General features: G+C 40.3%; 1 protein-coding gene and 1 pseudogene across 14 annotated transcripts in view; both read left to right on the top strand.

The window, feature by feature from the left end:
* Positions 1–2448: 2448 nt before the first annotated feature.
* On the top strand, positions 2449–2856 carry LOC102019819 (annotated as a pseudogene).
* A 1877-nt stretch (positions 2857–4733) lies between these two features.
* The window catches only part of Mtf2 (metal response element binding transcription factor 2), a 64585-nt gene continuing 59230 nt past the window's right edge, over positions 4734–10088 (top strand). For 5 of the 14 annotated variants that reach the window (XM_005385026.2, XM_005385028.2, XM_005385021.2 and 2 more), the window contains exon 1: positions 4734–5056. In XM_005385026.2, the coding sequence (XP_005385083.1) occupies positions 5052–5056 (5 nt within the window). In that variant the 5' untranslated portion in view covers positions 4734–5051. The remainder of the gene's footprint in view (positions 5057–10088) is intronic. The other 9 variants (XM_013514409.1, XM_013514404.1, XM_013514405.1 and 6 more) reach the window with 3 other exon arrangements.

The raw sequence follows: 10088 nt of genomic DNA, 5'->3' as shown, positions 1-10088 counted from the left end.
TAACTCACTATTATTTGTCTATTTGTTTTCCTGAGAAACTATTTTGTAGATAATAATAAAAAAACGATAACCATTGATAATTTCCTACCATTTTGTCTGTAATTTGCTAAGTCCCCCCTATTATTATGTTATCCTTCTTTTATTCTTTAAAAAAAAAAAAAAAGATCTAACCTCAGGGCAGGGGTGGGAACTGGAAATTAAACTAGAACCTTTGATTTCTGTGGTGGGGCTTTTACAAAAACAACTATAACAAAACAACAACAAAGACAAAATATTTGAATAGCTACTTCACCAAAAAAGATATATGAACAGATAACAAGCACATGAAAAGATGCACCTGAGGGCTGGGGATTTAGCTCAGTGGTACAGTGCCTGCCTTGCAAGTATGAGGTCCTGGGTTCGATTCTTGGCACCAAAAAGAAGAGAAAAGATGCACATCATTAGCCATTAGGGAAATGTAAACTGAAACCGTACTTAGGAACCATTTCACACCCACTAAAATGAATAGTATCAGAAAGATAAAATAATAAATAATGACATTGATGTAGAAAAATTGGAACCTTTACACATTGCTCACATTTTGGAACAGCAGTTTGGCAGTATCTTAAAAACGTAAATATAAGTTTATCATGAAACTCAGCAATTCTACCCCTAGAAATATGCTTACATAAGACAGAAATAAATGTCTACATAAAGACTTGTACATATATGTTCATAGCAGACTTATTCTTTTTTTTTTTTTTGTCTTTTTGAGACAGGTTCGCCCTATGCAGTTGAGGCTGGCCTTGAGCTCACTTTGTAGCCCAGGCTGGCATTGAACTTGCAATGATCTTCCTGCCTCAGGCTCTGGAGTGCTGGGATTATAGGCGTGCACCACCATGCCTGGCAGCAAACTTACTCTTAATAGCCAAAAAATGGAAATACTTCAAATGTCCTCCATCAGATCAATGAAGGAAATGTGGTACATTCATATAATGAAGTTGTAATCAACAATCAGAACAGAGGAATTACTGACTGGTATAACATGAAAGGACTTTAAAAATATGGTGAGTGAAAGAAGCTAGACTCAAAGACTACACAATGTATAAATACATTCATACAAAGTTTTCAGAACTTTGAAACAAATAGAAACAAATAGCAGAGTGAGAGTGGGACAGATCGACAGCGAATGGGCATAATGGATTTTGGGATGGGATGATGGAAATATTCTGAAAGTGGATTGTGTTAGTGGTCAAATAACACTAGTCTTTGCTTACTATAGTCATTTAGAGACCTAAAGTGACAGACAATCTCAATACAAGCTTCAACAAATACTAGAGCCATGGATAAAGAGATATGCCTCTGCCTTTTGAAGATTCTCCTAGAAAGTGACTTATATCACTTCCCTTCCCATTTGACTGGTTAAAGCAAATCACAAGGCCATGTTTAATTTCAAGGGTGCAAGAGTGTACTTTCATTATATGTCTAGATAAAAGTTGAAATGCAATTTTTTTTAATAATATTAATGACCACAGAAATAGATAACAATAAGGGGTATGCTTTTTAGATAGATGTATCATTGAATTCTTTAATTTACAAGGGACTAGAATAATTTTTATGATTAAAGAGGCCAGTAAGTGAAAATTACAGGATGGGAGACTATGTATATATATATATACATATATATATATATATATATCTGGAAGAATTATCTAATTAAGGTAATCCACTGTCTTATCTGCAGTTTGGCTTTCTGATATTTCAGTTACCTATAGTGAACCATGGTCTGAAAATGTTAAATGAAAAATTTCAGAAATAAACAATTCATAATTTTTAAATTGCATGCCATTTTCAGTAGTATTACAGAATCTCACTATCCTGCTCTGTCTTCTCTGAGACCTGAGTCAACCCATTATGCAACATGTCCACGGTTCATACACTGCTTGCTTTTTTATTTTTATTTTTTTGGGTATCAGGAATCGAACTCAGGACCTTGTGCTTGCCATCCAGGCGCTTGTACCACTGGGCTATATCCCTGACCCTTATACTGCCTGTTAGTCACTCAGGGTTGCAGTCATCAGATCGGTTGTCATGCTATTGTATAATGGCTCCAAAGTGCAAGAGTAGTAATGATAGCAATTTGGATTGGATAAGACAAAGAGAAGCTGTGAAGTACTTCCTTTAAGTGAAAAGGTCTCCGCCATCTTTCCGTGCGGTAACTCTCTGATGGCTCCGAGTTAATCCGTTGGCTATCAGTGTCATCCCACAGTCCTGTGCTGGGGATCCTGACTTTGCGGCGCCTGGACAGGCTCAGAGGAGAACAATCCCTGGGGTACCCCATGCTCTACCCTGGCAGACCAGCTCTAGGGATGCAGGCTGAAGTGCTGGCGGGATCTGGTGCTTCTAGCAGCCCGCAGAGGCTATAGCCTGGATCTCCCTTTAGTGGCTAAGCCATAATGGTGCACATGAATGTTCAGGCTGATGCTCTCAAGAGCTCTCAAGAGCATCAACACTGCCGAAAAGAGAGGCAAACACCAGGTCCTTACTAGGCCGAGCTCCAAAGTCATCGTCCATTTTCTAACTGTGACGATAAAGCATGGTTACATTGGCGAATTTGAAATCATTGATGATCACAGGGCTGGAAAAATTGTTGTGAACCTCACAGGCAGGTTAAACAAGTGTGGTGTGATCAGTCCCAGGTTTGATGTGCGGCTGAAAGACCTGGAAAAATGGTAGAATAATCTGCTCCCATCCTGTCAGTTTGGTTTCATTGTATTGACAACCTCAGCTGGCATCATGGACCATGAGGAGGTGCGACGAAAACACACAGGAGGGAAAATCATGGGATTCTCTTTCTAGGGATGTAAAACATACAAATAAAATGCCTCAGTGGACAAAAAAAAAGTGAAAAGGTCAATGCTTTCAATTTAAGAAGGAAAGAGATAAAAGTTGAGGTTGTTAAGGTCTACACAAAGATATTTTGAGAGGGGATAGGAAAAGGGGAGAAAAGGGAAGGAGGGAGAACACATTCATTTTTATTACAGTCCATTTTTGATTTTTTTTTCTTGGTACAGGAATCCAACTTAGGACCTTATGCTTGCCAGGCAGGTGTTGTTAATCTCTTAATTATGGTCAATAAGTAAACTTTATCATTGTTATGTTCTTATAGAAAAATAGTATATATAGAGTTTAGTACTATAGGAGGCTTCAGGTATTCATTAGGGGCTTGGAATGTACTCCCTACAGAGACCAATGTATTAGTGTTTTTGAGATTTTTTTTGTTTTGTTTTGGTTCCGGGAATAGAACTCAGGACCTTGAGCTTGCCAAGCAGGCACTTATGCCTGCTGAGCTATATCCCCGGCCCTGATTTTGAGATTAAAATGACTGCCTCTGACTTACTGAAATCATTGAACATGTTGAAGTTTAGGCTTGATCACTTGACACAAATGTTGAGGCCTATTTAGAGACCAAATGTACTTCAATACTGAGGTTCTATGATTAGGCTTACTTACACAGGAAGTATACTGATTTATTCAGTTTTGAATTGTATGTCCTTTTTTTTTTTGTTTTCGTTTTTGTTTTTTGTTTTTTTTTGGCTTTTTTCCGGTAACGGGAATCGAACTCACGACTCTGCGCTTGCCAGGCAGGCGCTGTGCCGGTGAGCTAAATCCCAGCCTCTGTATGTCTTTTTCTAATCAAAAATTCTCCTCCATCAATGAAGCCAGGGCATTAAGGACAAATTCATTAGAAATTGTAACACAGAATTGAAATAAAGTGAAATTTGAGAGGCCGCAAATATGGTGAGGCTAAGTAAGAAGACAGATTTAAACGGTTAGGACCATTACTCAGGAAAAGCAGTGGAAAGGTATTACTAAGGTATTTCAAATGTTGACTAGTAGTGGTATATTGAATGATATTAGACCACAAAATGCTTATTTGCTAAATTTTGAGATTATAGATTATAGGAAATATGAAATATGAGCAAAAGTAGCAAAAGTCCCAAGAGGTACTTTTTTATAAAGAAACCCCATAATATTTATTATCTCCTTGGGAACAATATGGGACAAAAATATAAAATGACTTAAAATGTTCTGACAAAATTATAAAGGTACTACACTTAATAGAGGAGGTTATATGTACCCGATAAAAAACTAAAGAGAGAAGCACTCCCTCTCAGTTTGTCAGTTAGAATCCCTGTCGGCAGCAGGTTAAGGGTTTGCCTCAGTATGAAAATTCTGTATTAAACAACAACAACAACAACAACAACAACAACACTTTTACAATTAGCAAAGACTGGAAATCAGGTAAACGTAAAAAAGACCTTTCACTGTGCATGTATGGTGTGCGAAAACCTTCCATACAAAGCAGCTCCTGTTAAGGAGTTTGGACCGCATTTGCTGAACAAAATTCAATTTTGGCATCCTGGGTCTTCTCCCTGAAGGGAATTTTAACAGCAGGCCTCAAAGTAAAGGAATAAGAAACGGCGCTTTAGCTGAGGAAATCCATCCAGGAAAATGCAGGGAGCACTGTCTTATTTCTTACTGAAAAAAACCACGCACGCCAGGCCGGCCACCGCGCTTTCCTTTAATAATACAAACAGCGCACCACAAGCACCATCCCGCAGCGCAGCGCTCACTATTGTGTCAGCGCCGGCGGCGGAAGGACTTGGTCACACCGCAGCGTTAAAGAGTCCTTCTTTGTTCAGCCCGGGCCGGAGACGCAGCCGCGGTGTTCCTCCGCCTCGCCGGCAGCCCCCGCCTCTCCGCGGCCCTGGAGAGCTGCCATTCGGCCGTGGAGGCGCTCCGCGCTCCCAGAATGCACCGGCAGTCCGCGGGAAACCAAAATGGCGAAGGGCTGTAGCGAAGTGGGCTGTGTTTGAGGCCGGTGTAAGAACGCTCACTCTACCCCTAACCCTCGTCCCCAAGGACCTCGGTTTGTGCGTGCGTATGTGCGGGGTTCCCGGTGGGGCGGGTGCCGTGTAAGTGCCCGGAGTCGCAGGGGAAGCGCCCACAGGGACGTGATTGGTTATTTTTTTCCTGTATGAAGCGGTTGGCACCACTGAAGTGACCGAATGAGGTGAGAGACCTTGGCCTGGAACAGACTCTTCCGGAGAAGGTGGGGGTGCGGGGTGGAGGAAGAAAGGAAGCAAGTATAAAAGGGAAAGATGGAGGATCGAGGTTGGGGGTGGGGGCTCCCGTTTATGTGCATGTTGAAAAAAATGGATTGAGAGTAGCTGAACGTTGGAGGATGTGGGGACTAGAGGGACGGGCAGGGCGTTACGGTGCGGCCCGTTGGAGGAACAAGATGCATCGTTGAGACAGGGAAGCTGTGTTTGGAGGGCAGGAAGGAACCTGGGGGCGGGAGACGGTTGGAGGGGCAGGATGAACCTGGTGACGAGTGGGTGGGGGAACGGAGGGAGGAGCCGTTAGGAAATGGGGGCCGAGCGAGATTTGGGGAGCCCAGTGGTGGGGCTGCCTGGGACCTCAGGGGGCGCTAAGGGAAGGATCGTCTTGGAACCTGAGGGTGCTAGAATTGTGTGGAATTGAAGTAAGGAGGTGGGGTTGGAGCGGGTGGATGGACTGTGAGGATGGGGGAACACTGAAGCGGTGCCTGGAAGCGATCCTGAAATCTTAGAAGAGGTGAGAGGGAAAGTGAGATGGGAGGCAGGTCCATTATATTTGGAGTGCATCGAAAATCTGAGGCGTTTTTTCTGTTTAGCAGATAGAAGTCATACCTGCGGGGATGTAGATTTGTATTGCATTCGTTTTTGCAACTGAACTAATTAACGGCTTAAGGGATTTTAAACAAATTTGCCAAGATTTCTTAACAGCATGTTTGGGTAGTGCCAGAATACTTAACTGTTTTACAATCTGGTGTCCTTGGTTGCTGGAATTTTTCTTTGGAAGCAAGTGGCAGGAACAGATGGATTTATCGGGGTGATTTGATGAACAGTAAGGGTTTGTGAACAATGGGAAAACGGTTATGGAATATTACTTTATTTGAAGAATTTAACTTTGGGTAACGGTAGAACCTATCTAATACTAATTCCAATGTGAAAGTTTCAGTAGGCCTGTGTATAACATATGGGAAAGCACCATGTGAGGTCTATACAGATTTAGAAATATGTAAATAGTGGTTGATTTAATTTGACTCCAGATGCCTAATAGTGGTAACTTTTTCCATCAATTCCTTGTGACCCTCCTGTGTAGTACCTTGCCTACGGGCTGGTTTCTATTTCAATGTTTAAGTTTTCGCTTGGAAATTCCTTTTTTGGGGGGGGGCGGATAAATTCAGTTCAGAAGTATTTATTGTGGATAAAATGTACTTAAATTTTTAAGTAATTTTTTTCAGAGGTTTGTTCTTTAAATGGAGCTTTAATTTTGGGCAAGGAAAGAGTTGGTTTTGAATTTCTTTCTTTTTTTTTTTTTTTTTTGGTCTTTTTTGAGACAGGGTCTCCCGATGCAGTTCAGGCTGGCCTTGAGCTCACTTTGTAGCCCAGGCAGGCCTCGAACTCGCAATGATCCTCCTGCCTCAGCCTCCTGAGTGCTGGGATTACAGGAGTGAGCCACCACGTCCGGCTGGTTTTGAATTTCTTAACATAAAGCATTCTTTTTTTCTTTTGAGGATGTTATTTTATTTCCAAGTTTTGCTGTAATAGCTTGAGAGGGAATGCAAGGTGAAACTTTGTTGTTTCTGGGTTCCTAAATATAAAAATGTATTTGAACTCACAGTTTAAAATTTGCTCACTTTGTTTTTTTCTGAAGTGCTAAAAATGTCCTAAATATTTGAATTAAGAATGCACCTGTTTCCTGATACTGCATATTTATGTTAATGGTCATTAACGGAAGTTTATACCTACTGGAATTAACTACATAGGCAATTTTCACTACACATTTAGAAATCATCTAATTAAGGGGCTGGGGATTTAGCTCAGCGGCAAAGCGCCTGCCTGGCAAGCGCAAGGTCGTGAGCTCGGTTCCCGGTACCGGAGAAAAACAAAACAAAACAAAAATCTGCCTAGAAATCATCTAATTAAACTTTTTTCCCTGTGGATGAAGCATATTTAATAAGTTATGTGTCTTTAAGTTATGTGTGTTGCCTCAAAGCTCTGTTCAGAAAGGAATTTTATTCTGTGTATTCTGTTGTGTTCATTAACTCTTAAACGTCATGGGTTATAAATAGACCTTTCCTTTAGATCTTTGTAAAGCTAATTTGCCTTATTTATATTTCACATCTGATTTGAGGATACTTCTCAATACAGTAATAATTTGTTTCAGCACATGGAGAAATTTGCCTTTGAAGAGTTGTGTAACATCTGTAGCTTGGTGAATTTCTTTGTGGATGTTTCTTATCAATTAGAACAGTACTGTCCATGGTGATGCGATGATGGCAGCGTTCTAGTTATACTTTATCCAGTAAGCCAGTAGCCATGTGTGGATACTTAAATTAGAAAAGTAACTAGTGAGACCAGGAACTGAAGTTAGAATTTAGTTAATTAAAGCCAAATTTACATGATTGTATCTGGAGCTATTGTATTGGACAGCACTGTATTCTTGCGTCCATGTATGTATTAGAAGTTTTCACATCCATTAATCATAGAACTGGGGAAGTTCACGTTTTCTTTGTCCACTTTAACACCAAGTATTCTGCATTTTTGCTACACAGCTTGTCTTCTGTTGTATCTGTTTTCATATAACATTGCAAAAGAATAATAAAGTGGTGATTTCTTTGGTCTTTTAAGATGTAGAAGTCTGCTCTTGTATCAGAAAACAAGAAGACGGATGTTGGGAATATTAGTTTACTTTTTAAGAAGTACTTTATTTAAAAATTATTTTTGTACTTAAGTTAAAAAAGCTTATTAAACAAAATTTCAAACGTATACATAGTGTACCAGAACAGTATAATAAACTTAAATGTGTGTATTCTTGTTTCATCTATACCTCTACCCACTCCCCACTCCATTTTTATTTTATTATTTTAAAGTAAAATTTACATATATGAAAATCTACAAATCTTAAACTGTACAGTTTCTTGCAAATTTTCTCCAGATAGAATTCACACATCATTTTCTTGTTTGTTTTGTTCTTTTGTTTTTGTCTTTTTTTGAGACAGGGTCTCACTTTGCAGTTCAGGCTGGCCTTGAGCTCACTTTGTGGCCCAGGCTTATCTCGAACTCGCAAGGATCCTATGGAGTGCTGGGATTACAGGCGTGCGCTACCACACCCGGCTCACTCACACATCATATTTAGATGTACATAATTCACTTGTACCCTTTAAAAGTGTATAGTTTAATATTTTGTAGTGTACCTATAGAGTTGTGCAACTATTACACTTAACTAATATCAGAACATATTCATGCCACAAAGAAAAATCTATATTCACTAGCAGTCACTCCTCCTCTCCCATGAGCCCCTGGTAACCACTATCTTTCTGTGTCTGTAGATTTGTCTCTTCTGCTCATTTCATCTAAATAGAATCACAATATGTGGGCTTTTTTGTCTGGCTTCTTTCACTTAGCATAGTGTTTTCAAGGTACATCCAAATTGTGATATGTATTAGTACTTCATTTCACTTGATGGGAATACACATTTTGTTTGTGAATTCATAGTCATTGGACATTTAGGTTGTTTTCTTTTTCGTTTGGTACTGGTGATTGAACCTAAGGCCTTAAATTGAGCTACATCTCCATCCAACCTTTTACAAATTTTTTTATTTTGAAAGACAGGAACTCTCTCAGTAAGTGCCCAGGCTGGGGTCAAATTTGGGATCATCCTGCTTTGGCCTCCTAGAATGTTGGAATTAGAAACATATGCCGTCATGTCCACTTGTCATTTTTTGATCAGTACAATTAACACTGTGACGAACATTTATGTGTAGGATTTGTATGGGCCCATGTTTTAATTCTTGGGTAATACCTAGGAGTGTAGTTGTTGGGTTAGATGGTTAACTATGTGTTTAACATTTGAGGAGCTGTTGAACTGTTTTTGTCTTTGTGAGACAGGGCCTCCTATGCAGTTCAGGCTGACCTTGAGCTCACTTTGTAGCCCAGGCTGGCCTCTCTAACTTGCAGTGCTCCTCCTGCCTCAGCCTCCCAAGTGCTGGGATTACAGGCGTGCGCCATCATGCCCGGCTTTGAACTGTTTTGCAGAAGAGAGTGCACCATTCTAAATCCCACCAGTAGTTAGGATGTTTTCAGTTTTTCTTTTCTCTTCTTCTTTTTTAGGCAGGGCCTGGCTATGCAGTTCGGGCTGGCCTTGAGCTCACTTTGTAGCCCAGGCTAGTCTTGAACCCACAACAGTCCTCCTGCCTCAGCCTTCTTTTTTTTTTTTTTTTTTGCCTCAGCCTTCTGAGTGCTGGGATTATAGGTGTGCGCCACCACACCCAGCTCAATTTTTCTACTTATTATTGTCTACCTTTTTTTTTGTACCGGGAATCAATCTCAAGACCTCAGGGTTGCCAGGCAGGTGCTGTGCCAATGAACTATATCCCCAGCTCCTATTGTCTATCTTTTTGATTATAATCATCCTAGAGAGTGGGAAATGGTATTTCATTGTGGTTTTGACTTGCATTTTCCTGGTGGCTAATGAAGTTGAACATATTTCCATTTACTTATTGAGTATTTATTTATTTATTTATTTATTCTGGTATGGGAATCAAACTCAGGACCTTGCGCTTGCCAGGCAGGCGCTTATGCCACTGAGCTATATGCCCGACCGTTATTGATCATTTATGTACCTTGTTTGAAGAATTACCTGTTGGACATACCCTCTCCCCCATTTTTGTGTGTGTTGCAGGAGATTGAACCCAAGACATCTCAAATAATAGGCAAGCATTCCACTATTGAATTATTTCCACATCTCCTTTTTATTTTTTATTTTTTTTATTTTTATTTTTATTTTTTTGTGAGTCTTTTTGAGACAGGGTTTTGCTGTGCAGTTCAGGCTGGCCTTGAGCTCACTATGTAGCTCAAGCTGACCTAGAACTCGCAATGATCCTCCTGCCTCAGCCTCCTGAGTGCCAGGATTTTTTTTTTGTTTGTTTTGTTTTTCCAGTTCCGGGAATCGAACTCATGACCTTGCACTTGCCAGGCTGGCGCTGTACCGCTGAG

This window comes from Chinchilla lanigera, unplaced genomic scaffold (genome assembly GCF_000276665.1).
Source record: "Chinchilla lanigera isolate Chin_1 unplaced genomic scaffold, ChiLan1.0 scaffold00022, whole genome shotgun sequence".
NCBI lineage: Eukaryota > Metazoa > Chordata > Mammalia > Rodentia > Chinchillidae > Chinchilla > Chinchilla lanigera.
Note: the sequence above shows the minus strand (reverse complement) of the source record. Positions and strands in the feature narration are given on the sequence as shown.